General features: G+C 41.3%; 1 protein-coding gene across 3 annotated transcripts in view; it reads right to left on the reverse strand.

Moving 5' to 3' along the window:
* Positions 1-266: 266 nt before the first annotated feature.
* eIF2Bdelta (eukaryotic translation initiation factor 2B subunit delta) overlaps positions 267-17783 on the reverse strand; it is a 69635-nt gene continuing 52118 nt past the window's right edge. For all 3 annotated transcript variants that reach the window (XM_068394973.1, XM_068394975.1, XM_068394974.1), the window contains exons 4-8: positions 6527-6714; positions 5934-6113; positions 4578-4755; positions 1856-2036; positions 267-1492 (exon numbers count right to left, since the gene is read on the reverse strand). In XM_068394973.1, the coding sequence (XP_068251074.1) occupies positions 1278-1492; positions 1856-2036; positions 4578-4755; positions 5934-6113; positions 6527-6714 (942 nt within the window). In that variant the 3' untranslated portion in view covers positions 267-1277. The remainder of the gene's footprint in view (positions 1493-1855; positions 2037-4577; positions 4756-5933; positions 6114-6526; positions 6715-17783) is intronic.

The raw sequence follows: 17783 nt of genomic DNA on the forward strand, positions 1-17783 counted from the left end.
GTATTGACAAGTCAGGCTGGTGATACTTAGCAATCAGTTATGTGGTAAATTTCCATTTTTTTACTTGCAAACACAAAAGTGTTAACTATTTGAGTTTTTTTCAATTCACACTGACTATAACAGGTTTCAAGTCATGTCAAATACTCCTTTTGAATATAATGACTGCCATGGTATTAATAAAATGTACCACAAGATAAGTAACTTTCAAAGTAAACACAAAACTACGGTATATTTTCATGGAATGACTTTTAAATGATGCAGCAAAATGGGTTCTTCAGAGATCTTTTATGCTTCTTATATACAATGTCACATTCAGAAACTAACAGAACAGATATTATGCTGAAGTAGTAACAATCCTGAAGGACAGTACCTACTTTCATACCAGAGAAATCTAACAAAACACTGTGACTAAAACAGAATACAGCACTGAATGAACTGGATATGAAGATGACAGTTTAACAGTTAATGACAGGTGCAAAACATCTTGTGCATTTGACTCATATGATGTGATGACAGACCAAGTTAACAATAACACTCTTGGGTATAAATTGACTCAAGTAAAACACTGATGGTGTATAAAACTTCTACATTCTTTACAGTATATAAAACTGTTATTTCCATGATCGGCATTCCACAGAGCCATTATTCAATACACCTAAAAACACTGAGGATAAATGTTCATCTATTAAAGAAATCTCAGTACTGTTCAACACTAAGACATTTGGCAAATATACTGTAGGTGCTGTAAAAATCTCACAATTAAAGACAAATTTCTATGTTGCTGTACAGATAAACTTCTCTTTTACTGAAGATCTATAGTTACAAGCTCAACATAAGCTAATTTTCTATGTTAAGTTGCTCAAAAACTTATTCGCAAAATGTAAAAACAAATCTTAAACTGAAAAAAAAAAAATGCTTAAATATACCCAAAGCTAAATCTTGAAAACCAAAACAGAAGGTAAAAACTAATCAAGGCAAAGAAAAATATTTGAAAAGCGATAATCACCTTTCCTTCCTGGCTTGAATCTCCTTTAAAATTAAAACCTGAAAAATGTGTGAACAAAAAAAGGGTATATGCTACCACTGAGAAAAGAAATTTTAAGAAAAACTATATAATTTCCTGGATAAAGTTATAGTCTAATAGATGTAAATCGAGTTACTATTAACAGAAAACCAAAGTACTGTAAAAGCACCATAATTTGAGACACTGAGATTAAGAAACTAAAAAATGCTGAGATAAATTATACAGTAAATGTCAAACAACATTGTCACCCCTTTCAGTCCTGTCCTAAAATGTCGGCGTAATTACGTCTAATTATAACCGGCACAGCTGAAGTTGGAAGTACATTCTGCTCCGTGATAAGAGCCGTTACAAGGTTGGCAGGTGTGACATCGTACACAAGGCTCACAACATTCAAGTTTGGTGTGCTTCTCCAATCCGAAAGAAGATTGTAAAATTCTCCGTTACATGAAACCACACTATCTACATCACCTGTTGGAAGCAAGAACAAAATATCCAAAATATATACAGTAGTAAAAGAACAAAACTCCTTATAAAATTTCAATATACTGTATGCAAAATAAATTAAAAGCTTTCATAACTAGTTATGATAGATATAACAATATGTAAGAAAATAAAATGGCTGAGCAAAGTAATTTAAACTTTATCTAAAAACACTGATTATGTATTGCATTCTAAAATATTATGAAGCAACCACTAGGCATTCTCTAATTCCCTGTTTTGTAAGCTGTAAGTACAGTATATAAAACATAACTGCTATCTTTAATCATGGATAATTTCAAAATCACAAGATAAATCAATAATTAGGTATATAAACACAATTTCATTACATACCTAATTCATTTACAACTAGAGAATCAGTGAGGTCATTATTGCAAAACTTGTATGTGTGGCACAGGACTATAAATGGAGTGTCGTGGATTGCAGCTGCCAGAGCAAGGCCGGCGGTACCACAGAGGCCCTGCACAGCTCCGTTCATCATCACAGATTCAGCTTCGACAATGACTTTAGTAACCTGAGAAGAATACGAAAAACCGCAAGTATCACTACGAATGCTTTTCAGTAATTTTTATCTTTGCATAATCAGAGGCAAAATGAGGTTTTCCTAATATCTTTCACCTGAACTCTCACGTACTGTAAGTCTTTATCTATTCCCTTTTCTCCCATGACTATTTGACAGTACGGCGTATTGCGGTTTTTGACTGGTTCCTTCCATATCTAATATTGTATCTTCTGATTAACTACTCTGCTACCATTCTCAAAACATACCAAATCATATCAGTTCTTGATATATTCTGTTTTCCATCCTCAATAGACATTTTTGAGTAACTACATAAATGAGAAATTCATTTTGCAAGATACGGTACAGTGAACCCTCGTTTATCGCGGTAGATAGGTTCCAGTCGCGGCCGCGATAGGTGAAAATCCGCGAAGTAGTGACACCATATTTACCTATTTATTCAACATGTATATTCAGACTTTTAAAACCTTCCCTTGTACGTAGTACTGTTAACAAACTACCCTTTAATGTACAGAACACTTAATGCATGTACTACAGTACCCTAAACTAAAACAGGCACAAATATTAAAGGTGATTTTATATCATGCATTTCCTAAACATGCTAAAAAGCACGATAAAAAATGGCAACCAATGTTTTGTTTACATTTATCTCTGATCATAATGTAGAAACAAACTGGAGGTAGAGCTTTGCTTATTACCCAGACATATTTCCCATACTTTTCCCTTAGAACTACATCACATCTTCCTACCTTAGATATATATATATATATATATATATATATATATATATATATATATATATATATATATATATATATGTATATATATATGTGTGTGTGTGTGTGTATATGTATGTGTATATATATATATATATATATATATATATATATATATATATATATATATATATATATATATATATATATATATATATATATATATATTTATATGTATACACATATACATACCTACATATATACATAAATACATGCATACATATATTTATATATATATTACTGTATATATATGGGTTATGGAAAAAATCCGCGAAGTGGTGAATCCGCGATGGTCGAACCGCGAAGTAGCGAGGGTTCACTGTAATGCCAAAAATTTTCTTATGAGGCAGGAAAATATGTAGAATGAGGTATCAAGGATTAAAATGGCATACAGTAACCACATAATAGAGTAAAGGTAGAGATAAAGACTTACACCATATGGGAATTCAGACAGGTAGTATATGAGACCAATAAAAAGAATGAGTGCATTACACTTTTACTAGAGAAGGGAAAGTCTGATGTAAAAACATCAAAGATGATAATGGTTACATATAAATTTAAGGCCTTCATTAATAGGTTAGAGTTAGCATTTCTGTTACCTTACAGACATACAACAGTTGAGAAGGTAAGATAAAGAGTGTTTGCAGCTGCAGGATATGAGAGAGAGAGAGAAAGACTACAGGTGAATAAAGATGTCCTATTTGCAGAGAGCAAAGTCCTTAAATCAATAAATACAACTTGTATTACCCTATCCTGCAGAAATAATAGGTATTGACCAGGAAATTGAAAATTGAAAAGATGTGTCTATAAATGTTGCGATCTATGATCTGAGTAAAAAAGCTCATATTACAATGAATGGAAAATGATTGTCTGAGCCAATATTGGGGTGGATGGATATAGTGAAGAAAGCCCTAGAAGACAGAGGGATAAATGTGAGAGAGGCAAAGAGCGTGTTAAGAATAAAAATGAATGGCGAGCGATTATGGCGCAGTTTCGATAGGTCCTGCTGGCTACCTCGGATAAACTTGTGGTAAACACTGAAATAGCAGCAGTAGGTGAGTCAGCATATAAAGATTCATTTGTGGCAGAAGATAGGGGGAGGGGGGCTACGGCACCCAGCATTGCCAACTGAACTCAGTTGAGTCCCTTGTCAGGAGAAACAATAGAAAAAAAAATAACTCTTTTGTTTCTTTTTATGTCAGCTATCCCACAAAACTGGAGGAAGTGCCATGGAAGATAGATGGATAATGTTGGAAACATGTTTACCTAGACTGGCAAACAAACAGTTCTTAAAGCAAAGATTGAGATAATTTAGACATGTGATGATAAGGAACTGTGGTCAGAAATGGAAATAACAAAAGACAAGACAATAACTTGTAGATGCCTAATAAATCCTGGAAAAATGGGTTAGAGGATGTGATTGGAGGTCAGGCAGCAAGAGCACAAATGAGAAGAAAGAAATTACCACCAATCCACGCCATCTCAGTTATGACACTCTTATCACCATTATCACTTCTGCAATCTTTACTATGCCTGCCATTCTTCTTATATCACCATGCATTAATCTATTATACCTACATAAATATATGCTTCTTGATATTCAAATACTGTAGAGTTGTTTAGTTTATTCTAACCCAATGTTTGGCACTAAAAATGTAATACATGGTACTATGCTACTGCGGTCTCTCTGATACATCAATCTATAAACATTATAAAGCAATTAAATAAACAGTAAATTTGAGAAAAACACATACTGTACCTTATTCATAATATGTGAAACTTCAGTGATTAACCTATAATGGGTTGTAACTCCAAGATCACTAAGTCTCTTGGCCATTGCTGCACCTGAGGGAGGGTGAGGAGTGTCTGCTACGACCACACTAACCTTTTCACCTCTCGATAAGGCTGCTTCAACAACGTCACTGACTAATGCTGAACTGAAAAGATGAAATAATGAAACTGGTGAAATCTAAACTTCATATTTAGCTTATATAAAGACAAAGCCTTAATTTCATTCTGATTATACTCAATGGTAATATATACACGTCTCCGTCTGGGGTCTCCCAAGGCCCGAGAGCCGCGCTCCGCCCCAAATCTCGACGCGATTATACTTTGTTGTGCCGGGCGTATTGGAGATTAGTCTCCTTGGTGCATGCTTTTTGCTGATGATGTTATACTGTGTAGCACTAAGCGAGAGGTAGTAGAAGAGAAACCGGAGGAGTGGAGAAGAGAAATGGAAAATAGAGGATTGAAGATCAGCAGGAAAAAGACAGAGTATTTGAGATTGAAAAATGGTGAGAATGGGGAAGTTAGTTTACAAGGAGAGAGATTGAAGAGTTGAAAATTTCAAGTATTTAGGATCAACAGTTGCAGAGGATGGTGATCTGGGGGTAGAAATAAACCACAGAATACAAGCAGGATGGAAGAATTGGAAAAAAGTGCGTGGAGTACTATGCGACAGGAAAATAGGGGTTAAGTTGAAAGGTAAAGTACACAGGACAGTTGTGAGACCGGCAATGATGTATGGAGCGGAGACGTGGGTAATAAAGAAGACAGAAGAGAAGAAGATGGATGTTGCAGAGATGAGAATGTTGAGATGGATGTGTGGGGTGACAAGAAGAGATAAGATACGGAATGAGGTAATTAGGGGTACCACAGGAGTTAGAAAACTATCAGATAAGATCCAAGAAAGTATACTGAGGTGGTATGGTCATGTCATGAGAAGAGATGAACAGTATATTGGGAGGAGAGTGATGGAAATGGAGGTACAGGGAACAAGAAGGAGAGGGAGACCAAAGCGAAGGTGGATGGACTGTATCAAGGATGACCTTCGATCAAAGGGATTAACCGCTGATGAAGTGTGGGACAGAAGTTGATGGAGAAAGCAGACCAGAAACATCGACCCCACATAGAAGTGGGAAAAGATGTAGACAAAGAAGAAGAAGAAAGATAAAGCCTCCCTTTAATATCTTAGATATGAACTCTTAAACCTATCCTTAAATGATGTAAAGTATGGGTAGCGTCTTGATAAGCAATCGACAAACTATAGTAAGGTGCAAAAATGTGTACAGAATAACAAATAAACCAAGAAATACTGTATTCCGCGATCACTTACTACCCAAAAGTGAGAATCACGTCTCCATCTTTTATGACTTGTGCAGCATGAGAGGCTATTGTACTGCTAGCGAGGATGATATTTTCCCTGATGTACTCGTCTATCGATGATCGCAACTCATCCTTGGCTTGAGCTTCTGGTACACTGGGGCCAATACTGTTAACTTCGTGCTTCAAAAACCTAAAACAATATCATGGTTGTATATTTCAATTTTTTTTTTTTTTTTTTTTATAAAGGATATGGAGTCACAAATTACAAAAAAATGAGAGCCCTGTTTTAGAACTGAAATTTCAGTTACTGTTAATATGTATACACTTTCTCATTTCAAGGTTTCAGAGGCTGAAGCATGTGGCAGTCTAGGGCAATAATATACTGTAAAGACAGGTCACTGTATGAAAAACTGGTCACTAAAATTTTTAATACACAGTAAGTTGAAACTCTGATTAAAATGAATAATTTTGTTAGTTCAAATGTTGAATACAGATGTAAAAATCATTGTTTTGTACAAATATAAAACATATGTAAACATAAAGTAAGTAGTCGTGCCTATATATCTAAAAATGTTATTCATAGGTGTAGCCTGACATTCTTACCTGATCGCATTGTCCATTGCTATATTTTGGGGTCGACAAGAACGGAGGAATGCCATGTTTGAAACTAATTTCTCTGCTAAATCCCTGTGAAGATCACATGCTTCTGGTGTTTGGTAATCATTGATAACTCTCTTGAAAGCTGCTAACATTGAAACCACTCGTGCCGTAGAACCATCAATTACACGTTCCTGAATATAAGGAAATAATTACAAAGTTGACGATGGAACACGAAGCACTTTATATTTACCATCGTTCTATTTCTATTGTACAAAGTACCTATGAATAACAGAAATTTCAGATTCCTGTACTTGCTGACTCAAAGTACTGTACAGTATCTACATAGAGGTATTAAGGAGTAGACTTGAAAAATTTGAGTTGCTTGATCATAAAAAGAAAATGAGGAACAAAAATATAACCATTAAAGAAATAATAATAAGAATAAAAAAAAAAATAGGTCAGTATATATATTTTCTTGACATTTCATGTCAGTACCAACATGGACTAAGGTGGAATCTACACTGTAAACATGCAGTTCTAGTCAAGCTCATCCCTCAAAATTAATACTTTAAAAACCCAGATAATGCATATAAAAAGCTTCTGCTATGGATACTGGCTAATTCTGGAATAGGCAATGCTGCAATTAACCAAACTATGGAAATGATTGTCCGTTATTATGTAAACTGAACGTTAGTCAAAGTGATTGGCAGGAAATATGTTATTTTCATTAGTAAAATAAATTTTTGAATATACTGTACTTACCCGATGATCATGTAGCTGTCAACTCTGTTGCCCGACAGAAATCTACGGTCGGGATACGCCAGCGATCGCTATACAGGTGGGGGTGTACACAACAGCGCCATCTGTGAGCAGGTACTCAAGTACTTCTTGTCAACAAGAACTCAATTTTCTCCTCGGTCCACTGGTTCTCTATGGGGAGGAAGGGCGGGTCCTGAAATTCATGATCATCAGGTAAGTATATTAAAAAATTTATTTTACTAATGAAAATAACATTTTTCAATATTAATCTTACCCGATGATCATGTAGCTGATTCACACCCAGGGTGGTGGGTGGAGACCAGCATACATGTTAACAAAGAAGCTAAGTATCCCGTATCTTATTTTAGCCGTTATTCAAAATAACAAACATAAAATAAATAAGTACCTGGTAAGGAAGTCGACTTGAACCATTACTCTGCCTTTTTAAGTACGTCTTCCTTACTGAGCCTAGCGATCCTCTTAGGATGCTGAGCGACTCCTAGGTGCTGAAGTATTAAGGGCTGCAACCCATACTAAAGGACCTCATCACAACCTCTAATCTAGGCGCTTCTCAAGAAAGAATTTGACCACCCGCCAAATCAACCAGGATGCGGAAGGCTTCTTAGCCTTCCGGACAACCCAGAAATATTTCAAGAGAAAGATTAAAAAGGTTCTGGAATTAGGGAATTGTAGTGGTGGAGCCCCCACCACTACTGCACTCGTTGCTACGAATGGTCCCAGAGTGTAGCAGTTCTCGTAAAGAGACTGGACATTCTTAAGATAAAAGACGCGAACACTGATTAGCTTTTCCAAAAGGTTGCGTCGAAAATATTTTGCAGAGATCTATTTTATTAAAAGGTCACGGAAGTTGTGATAGCTCTAACTTCGTGTGTCCTTACCTTCAGCCAAGCTTGGTCTTCCTCATTCAGAAGGGAATGAGCTTCTCGTATTAACAGTCTGAAAATATTAGGATAAAGAATTCTCTGACATAGGCAAAGATGAATTCTTAACTGAACACCATAAAGCTTCAGACGGGCCTCATAAAGGTTTTTTTAAAAAAGAACTTAAGAGCTCTACAGGACATAATACTCTTTCTAGTTCCTTTCCAACCATATCGATAAGTTTGGAATAACGAACGATATTGGTCAAGGCCGAGAAGGCAGCTCGTGTTTGGCTAGAAAACCAAGATGTAGAACATGTAGCCGTTTCGGATGAAAATCCGATGTTCTTGCTGAAGGCATGAATCTCACTGACTCTTTTAGCTGGTAAAGCATATCAGGAAAAGAGTCTTAAAGGTGAGATCTTTCAGGGAGGCTGATTGAAGTGGTTCGAACCTGTCTAACATAAGGAATCTTAGAACCACGTCTAAATTCCAACCAGGTGTAACCAAACGACGCTCCTTCGTGGTCTCAAAAGACTTAAGGAGGTCCTGTAGATCTTTATTGTTAAAAAGATCTAAGCCTCTGTGACGGAAGACTGATGCCAACAAGCTTCTGTAACCCTTGAAAGTGGGAGCTGAAAGAGATCGCTCTTTTCTCAGATATAAGAGGAAGTCAGCTATTTGAGTTACAGAGGTACTGGTCGAGGATACGGATACTGACTTGCACCAGTTTAGGAAGATTCCCCACTTCGATTGGTAGACTCTAAGGGTGGATGTTCTCCTTGCTCTAACAATCGCTCTGGTTGCCTCCTTCGAAAAACCTCTAGTTCTCGAGTCTTTCGATACTCTGAAGGCAGTGAGACGAAGAGCGTGGAGGCCTTGGAGTACCTTCTTACGCGTGGCAGACGTAGCAGGTCCACCCTTAGGGGAAGAGTTCTGGGAACGTCTACTAGCCATCGAAGTACCTCGGTAAGTTATTCTCTCGCGGGCCAGAGGGAAGCAACTAGTGTCAACTTTGTCCCAACGTGAGAGGCGAACTTCTGCAGTACCTTGTTGACAAACTAGAACGGAGGGAATGCATATAGATCTAGATGAGACTAATCTAGTAGAAAGGCATCTAAAAGAACCACTGCTGGGTCTGTTGAGAGCCTCTTGGACATCGAGGTTGCGAAGAGATCCATGGTTGGATGGCCCCAAGTGACCCAAAGTCTCTTGCATACATCTCTGTGGAGGGTCCAATATGTTGGAATTATTGTCCCTTCCTACTGAGACAAACTGCTAAGATATTCAAGTTGCCTTGGAAGAAATTTGTTACTAGTGAAAAGTCAAGACCTGTTGAACAGGAGAGGAGGTCACTAGCGAACTCGCACCATGTCAGAGAGTAGGTCCCTCCTTGCTAGGAGATGAACATCAAAGCAGGGAGTTGTCCGTGTTGACCTCCATTACTTTGTCTTGAAGGAGAGACCTGAAGCTTTTCCAGGTCAGACTTACTGCCAGAAGCTTCTTGCAGTTAAAATGCATTGTCCTTTGACGCGAGTTCCATAATCCCGAGCATTCCCTACCACCTAAGGTCGCACCCCAGCCTACGTCTGATGCGTCTGAGAAGAGAACGTGGTTGGGAGTCTGAACAGTCAGGGGAAGACCCTATAAAAGGTTGATAAAGTCCTTTCCTCAGGTTAGACCAGACTTATCTTCCGGAAACCGGGATTGAGACCGCTTGTAGCGTCTTGTCCTTTTCCAGTGAAGAGCTAGATGAAACCGAAGAGGACGGAGGTGTAGTCTTCCAAGTGACACCAAATGCACCACGGATGACAGTGTCCTAACCAGACTCATCCACAGCCTGACAGGGCCGTATTCCTTCTTCAGCATCTTCTGGATGGATAGCAGGGCTGGGGATTGATCTTCTCGTTCAGCCATGTCCTCATCAGAGGGTTCCTCATCCGAAACTGATGAGGAAACGGCAACGGAGTGGGCAACGTCTGCCTCGCTGAATCCGGTCGCACTGGTGGATGCGTGACGGAGCCGGACACAAGATCATGGTACTGCTGCACAGTCTGTGAACTGTCAACCATGGGGAAGCGAGGAAGTACAGCGACAACCCGAAACTGTCTAGACTGTCTGGGTAGTACAGACAACTCCTTATCGGGTTGCTGAGGTTGCCGCACTGCGTCACAACAAGTCACCTCTGCTGGTTGTTGAACGTCTTCCCAGTGACACACTGACTCCGTAAAAAATCCTCTATCAAGGACTAAGCTTGGACTGCATGTCTTGCAACAAAGCCCAAGGTCTATGGGAGCAGGTGTGGCAACAGACGGGGTTAGCGACTGAAGCGGAACCATTTACCCTCCCTGGAAGCATGTTATGCTTAAATAAAAGTCCATAGGAGGCTAAGCAGCTTAAGGCTCCTCTCCAAATGACAGAGTCCTCAAGGGAATATCAGAAGGAGGGAGAACAGCACTTTCTCATCTACAGGAACCATATCCGAGAAAAGCTAGGTTCTCTCAGTGAGGGTTTCACTGGTGCAAAAGCAGCAGACCAGAAGGCAACGTTATGAAACTGCTTGACAGTCTGTGAACTGTCAAAAACTGAACTGTCAACCACAACAGGAGCGTGAGGACATACAGCACTGGTGTATAAGTAGCAGACCAGAAGGCAACGTCATGTAACTGTATGACAGTTTGTGAGAGGCAACAACCAAAGTTGTGTGGGGAAGCCTCAACTCCTGACTGACTAGTTTGCTGCTGGCGAGTGGCGGTAACCACAGTGTGTTGCGGAGGCTGACACACCGTGTCAAAACACGGCAGCTTGTGGTAGCTCACGCACGGCAACGGAGTGCTCTGTGTGTGGGAGTCATCATACATCTGGCAGGGTTGACTTGTGCATGGGTGGAGGAGCTCTCACAACAAGAGTGTGAGAGCAGGAAGCCATGCCGGGCGCACAACCGTGGGAGGTGTAGGCCCACGGGTGCATCGTCAACCTTCTCCGCAGTCGGAGTGTGGGAGCTAGCAACAACAAAAGCAGAGTGCTGGAGCGTGGGAGGGGCTGCGGTGGGTTGAGGAGCATGCGGTATGGTAGGCGGAGCATGCTGTAAGGTATGCGGCTCATGCTGCATGGTATGCGGAGCATGCTGTAAGGTATGCAGAGCATGCTGCATGGTATGCGGAGCATGCTGTAAGGTATGCAGAGCATGCTGTAAGGTATGCAGAGCATGCTGTAAGGTATGCAGAGCATGCTGTAAGGTATGCAGAGCATGCTGTAAGGTATGCAGAGCATGCTGTAAGGAATGCAGAGCATGCTGTAAGGTATGCAGAGCATGCTGTAAGGAATGCAGAGCATGCTGTAAGGTATGCAGAGCATGCTGTAAGGTATGCAGAGCATGCTGCATGGGCTGCGGAGAATGCCGCATAGTGCTGAAACCCGGCAGCTCTACAGAACCTTCCCACTGCTGATGCGGTAGCTCACGCATGTTAGCAGATGGTGCAGCAAGAACATGCGTCTGGCAGGGTGGACTGCGCATCGGTGGTGGAGCTCTCACAGGTGGAGGGTGGGAGCAGGCAGCCGCAGTATCTGCTGAGCGCACAACCTCGGCGGGTTGTAGGTTAACAGGCTGCATTGTCAACCTTCCAGCATGAAACTCCTGCATGAAGGAGCAAGCTGAGACTGTATAGTCTGCAGCATGGACCACTAGGGTCTATGAAAGACAACAACAAACGGAGCTACTGTCCGTTGTGACTGAGGGTCTAAAACAGCTGGTGCGGCAACAGACGGAGTTACTGCCTGTTGCGGTACCACCTAGCCTCTCTTAGGAGGTGTGCAGTTGTCGTACTGCAGCGAGTCCGAACTGACCCAGTGGCTACACCTAGGCCGTTGGACTTGCGCGGAAGGGACCGACTTGCACTTAAAAGCTGCAAGATTTGGTCCATGGTTTCTGCGAGAAACCTCTTCCGCAGACGAGGAATAAATGGGCTCTCTCGTCTTTGTGTGGGTGGGGTGATCACGTCGGCAACGTGTGTAGATACACCCGAAACCACGGAGGGAAACGTCTGTTCGTCGATCAAGGCCTGAGGAACCCATAAGTCCTTCGACATTACTTCTCCCCTGGGCTTGGGAGCTTGTAAGAGGTATCGGACTAGGTGAACAACTGGCACGAACAGACGAACCCTCGAACGCAACACTGTAACACTTTGCGCATATCACTTTATCACTTTTGATTTTCTGTTTGCACTTATTTCACTGAACTCGAAACTTTAAGTGGTTTGTACCTGAAACACGCAATCCTATCCTTCATTAAAAGGTAGTAATTGCGAAAACAGTATTACAATGTAACAGAAAAACATAATGAAAGATAAAGAATTCAGTGGCTGGAAAAGAGACTAAACACTAGATCAAATAAACTACGTTTAAAATCTCTCACCGCATAAAGCCTGGGAACAAGAATAAAACTCTAGAAACGTTTTACCTTCTTCCCCTCTATCGACTAGGGAGAAGAGCAAAAAACGAGAACAACGTTACCCGCTTGAACGAAACGTTTATCCTCCTCTCTCTCCCTCCGTCTCTATCTCTCTCTCTCTCTCTCTCTTGACTTAGAACCTGAGAGATGGGCCCAATTATATATATCGTTAAAACATATTATTTGTTAAAGGAAAAAAACTGAAAGGTTTCCCAAATAAAAAGTTCCTTTATTAGAATTAAAACCATTTAAGCTAAGAAAGAATGAACGAAACGCTAGAATCGGTTTACTCTTACTGCAACGTGAAACCGTGAAATACTCTCTCTCTATCGTAACGATAGAGCGCAAGTTGAACGTTCTGAACGTCAACAACTGCGGAGACTAAACAAAACGTTAGTTCAACTTTGAAAACAGTACGAGACTTATCAAAGAAATTCTTTCAAAAACATTAAAATTAAAATAGCATAAATTCTTAACAGGAAAAACGATATGACGAGCTCAATGTTAATTAACTTCGGTTCCAAGTAAGGACCGCCTACTATTAGGAAAGGTCGCATATAAACAAACATAAAAAAATAATTTTTTTTTTTTTTTTTTTTAAGTTTATAATAAAAGGAAAGTTAATCGAAGAGGCCTATAAATGGCGGAGAGATATAAAATAAAAAGTGAAAGAGAGTCTATACTCTCTTCGACACCAACACTTCCGTCTAAGGGAAGGGTCGGCCATTTAAAAGTGAAAGAGAGTCCATACTCTCTTCGTCACCATAATTAATTCAAATTAATTCCAAAAGCTTGCTAAGCTAAAGATAAAGCTTCCTGAATAGCGAAGGCTAAACTCTAGAGCAAATACATCACCAAATCGTGAACAATAACTCCAGAATCAACAGCGTATCCAAGTAGGTCTAGCCGGAGGCACGACAGAGGAAAAATTGAGTTCTTGTTGACAAGAAGTACTTGAGTACCTGCTCACAGATGGCGCTGTTGTGTACACCCCCACCTGTATAGCGATCGCTGGCGTATCCCGACCGTAGATTTCTGTCGGGCAACAGAGTTGACAGCTACATGATCATCGGGTAAGATTAATATTGAAAAATTTGCTATCTCATCATTATTAGTTTAGTTATTATGACAGGTGCTGTGTTTAAGCAATGGTCCTTTCGAAATTTGAAAACCTACCGGGTATTTCTGGTTAAAATAGCTGCTTATTTACATTATCACGACTATCATCCTTATTAGGCCGTCTAAGTATCCTGATTCTCATATGGCTGTTCTAAAATGTTTGTTATTAACAATTAAACTTTTATTCTATAAAAAATGCATTTATTTAAAATGTTATTTTGATCATAAAATAAATTTTTGAATATACTTACCCGGTGATTATATAGCTGCAACTCTGTTGCTCGACAGACAACTCTACGGAAAAACTCGCCAGCGATCGCTACACAGGTTGCGGGTGTGCCCAACAGCGCCATCTGTCGACCAGATACCCAGTTCTCAATGTAAACAAAGACTCAATTTTCTCCTCGTCCCACTGCGTCTCTATTGGGGAGGAAGGGAGGGTCATTTAATTTATAATCACCGGGTAAGTATATTCAAAAATTTATTTTATAATCAAAATAACATTTTTCAATATTTAACTTAGCCGGTGATTATATAGCTGATTCACACCCAGGATGGTGGGTAGAGACCAGTAATATATGTTTACACTTTTATGAGCTAAGAGTTTTTTATTTCATTTTAGAAGTTATCAAAATAACAAAAACAAAATAAATAGGTACCTGGTAAGGAAGTCGACTTGAACAATTACTCTGCCTTTTAAGTACGTCTTCCTTACGGAGCCTCGCGATCCTCTTAGGATGCTGATCGACCCCTAGGATCTGAAGTATCAAGGGTTGCAACCCATACAACAGGACCTCATCAAACCCCTAATCTAGGCGCTCTCAAGAAATGACTTTGACCACCCGCCAAATCAACCAGGATGCGAAAGGCTTCTTAGCCTTCCGGACAACCCAAAAAAACAACAATAAAAACATTTCAAGAGAAAGATTAAAAGGGTATGGAATTAGGGAATTGTAGTGGTTGAGCCCTCACCCACTACTGCACTCGCTGCTACGAATGGTCCCAGTGTGTAGCAGTCCTCGTAAAGAGACTGGACATCCTTTAGATAAAAAGACGCAAACACTGACTTGCTTCTCCAATAGGTTGCGTCCATTATACTTCGCAGAGATCTATTTTGCTTAAAGGCCACGGAAGTTGCGACAGCTCTAACTTCGTGTGTCCTTACCTTAAGCAATGCTTGGTCTTCCTCACTCAGATGTGAATGAGCTTCTCGTATTAACAGTCTGATAAAGTAGGATAAAGCATTCTTTGACATAGGCAAAGATGGTTTCTTAACTGAACACCATAAAGCTTCAGATTGGCCTCGTAAAGGTTTAGTTCGCTTTAAATAGAACTTAAGAGCTCTCACAGGGCATAAGACTCTTTCTAGTTCATTGCCTACCATATTCGATAAGCTGGGAATATCGAACGATTTCGGCCAAGGTCGAGAAGGCAGCTCATTTTTGGCTAGAAAACCAAGTTGTAGCGAATATGTAGCTTTTTCTGACGAAAATCCGATGTTCTTGCTGAAGGCATTAATCTCACTGACTCTTTTAGCTGTGGCTAAGCATACCAGGAAAAGTGTCTTTAAAGTGAGATCTTTCAGGGAGGCTGATTGTAGCGGCTCAAACCTGTCTGACATGAGGAATCTTAGTACCACGTCTAAATTCCAACCAGGTGTAACCAAACGACGCTCCTTCGTGGTCTCAAAAGACTTAAGGAGGTCCTGAAGATCTTTATTGTTGGAAAGATCTAAGCCTGTATGCCGGAAGACCGATGCCAACATGCTTCTGTAGCCCTTGATAGTGGGAGCTGAAAGGGATCGTCCTTTTCTCAGGTATAAGAGAAAGTCAGCTATTTGAGCTACAGAGGTACTGGTCGAGGATACAGAGACTGACTTGCACCAGTTTCGGAAGACTTCCCACTTCGATTGGTAGACTCTAAGGGTGGATGCTCTCCTTGCTCTAGCAATCGCACTGGCTGCCTCCTTCGAAAAGCCTCTAGCTCTCGAGTCTTTCGATAGTCTGAAGGCAGTCAGACGAAGAGCGTGGAGGCTTTGGTGTACCTTCTTTACGTGTGGCTGACGTAGAAGGTCCACCCTTAGAGGAAGACTTCTGGGAACGTCTACTAGCCATCGAAGTACCTCGGTGAACCATTCTCTCGCGGGCCAGAGGGGAGCAACTAGCGTCAACCTTGTCCCTTCGTGAGAGGCGAACTTCTGCAGTACCTTGTTGACAATCTTGAACGGTGGGAATGCGTATAGATCTAGATGTGACCAATCTAGGAGAAAGGCATCTATATGTATTGCTGCTGGGTCTGGGACTGGTGAGCAATATATTGGGAGCCTCTTGGTCATCGAGGTTGCAAAGAGATCTATGGTTGGTTGGCCCCAAGTGGCCCAAAGTCTCTTGCATACATCCTTGTGGAGGGTCCATTCTGTTGGAATTACTTGCCCTTTCCGCTTGAGACAATCTGCCATAACATTCAAGTTGCCTTGGATGAACCTCGTTACTAGTGTTATGTCTTGACCTTTTGACCAGATGAGCAGGTCCCTTGCGATCTCATACAACGTCAGTGAGTGGGTCCCTCCTTGCTTGGAGATGTACGCCAAGGCAGTGGTGTTGTCCGAGTTCACTTCCACCACTTTGCCTCGAAGGAGAGACCTGAAGCTTTTCAAGGCCAGATGTACTGCCAGCAGCTCCTTGCAGTTGATATGCATGATCCTTTGACTCGAGTTCCACAGTCCTGAACATTCCCGACCGTCTAATGTCGCGCCCCAGCCTACGTCCGATGCGTCCGAGAAGAGAACGTGGTTGGGAGTCTGAACAGCCAGGGGAAGACCCTCTCTGAGGTTGATACTGTCCTTCCACCAAGTCAGACAAGACTTCATCTTTTCGGAAATGGGGATCGAGACCGCTTCTAGCGTCTTGTCCTTTTTCCAATGAAAAACTAGATGGTATTGTAGAGGACGGAGGTGTAGTCTTCCTAATGACACAAAAAGTTCCAGGGATGATAGCGTCCCTACCAGACTCATCCACTGCCTGACTGAGCAGTGTTCCTTCTTCAGCATGTTCTGGATGCATAACTGGGCTTGGCTTATTCTGGGGACCGACGGAAAAGCCCGAAAAGCTAGACTGTGAATCTCCATCCCTAAATACACAATAGTTTGGGATGGGACCAGTTGCGACTTTTCCATATTGACAAGGAGACCCAATTCCTTGGTCAGATCTAGAGTCCACTTTAGATCCTTCAGACAGCGACGACTGGAAGAGGCTCTGAGAAGCCAGTCGTCCAAATAAAGGGAGGCTTGGATGTCCGATAAATGGAGGAATTTGGCTACATTCCTCATCAGCCTCGTAAACACAAGAGGAGCTGTGCTTAGGCCAAAGCACAGGGCCTGAAACTGGTAGACCACCTTTTCGAAAACGAATCTCAGAAAAGGTTGGGAGTCCGGGTGGATGGGGACGTGGAAGTAGGCGTCCCTTAGGTCTAATGAGACCATCCAGTCTTCCCTTCTGACCGCTGCTAAGACTGACTTTGTGGTCTCCATGGAGAACGTCTGCTTTGTGACAAAGACATTCAGAGCACTGACGTCTAGCACCGGCCTCCACCCTCCTGTCTTCTTTGAAACCAAGAAGAGGCGGTTGTAGAATCCTGGAGATTGAAGGTCCGAGACTTTGACCACCGCTCCCTTCTCTAGTAAAAGAGACACTTCCCGTTTCAAGGCTCGTCTCTTGTCTTCCTCTCTGTACCTGGGAGAGAGATCGAAGGGAGATGTTGCTAGAGGGGGTTTCCGTACAAAAGGGATCTTGTACCCCTCTCTGAGCAACTTCACAGATTGTGCATCTGCGCCTCTCTTCTCCCAGGTCTGCCAGAAGTTCTTGAGTCTGGCTCCCACTGCTGTCTGAAGATGCGGGCAGTCAGACTCTGCCCTTATAGGACTTGGATCCTTTCTTCTTCCCTCGTTTCCCTTCGGCACGAACACCTCCTCTGCTGGAGGCTCTGCCACGAAAGGGCGGAATAAAACGAGACGCTGGAGTGTCCATCCTTGGTCTAGCTGACAAGGTAGGCAA

This window comes from Palaemon carinicauda, chromosome 20 (genome assembly GCF_036898095.1).
Source record: "Palaemon carinicauda isolate YSFRI2023 chromosome 20, ASM3689809v2, whole genome shotgun sequence".
Lineage (NCBI taxonomy): Eukaryota > Metazoa > Arthropoda > Malacostraca > Decapoda > Palaemonidae > Palaemon > Palaemon carinicauda.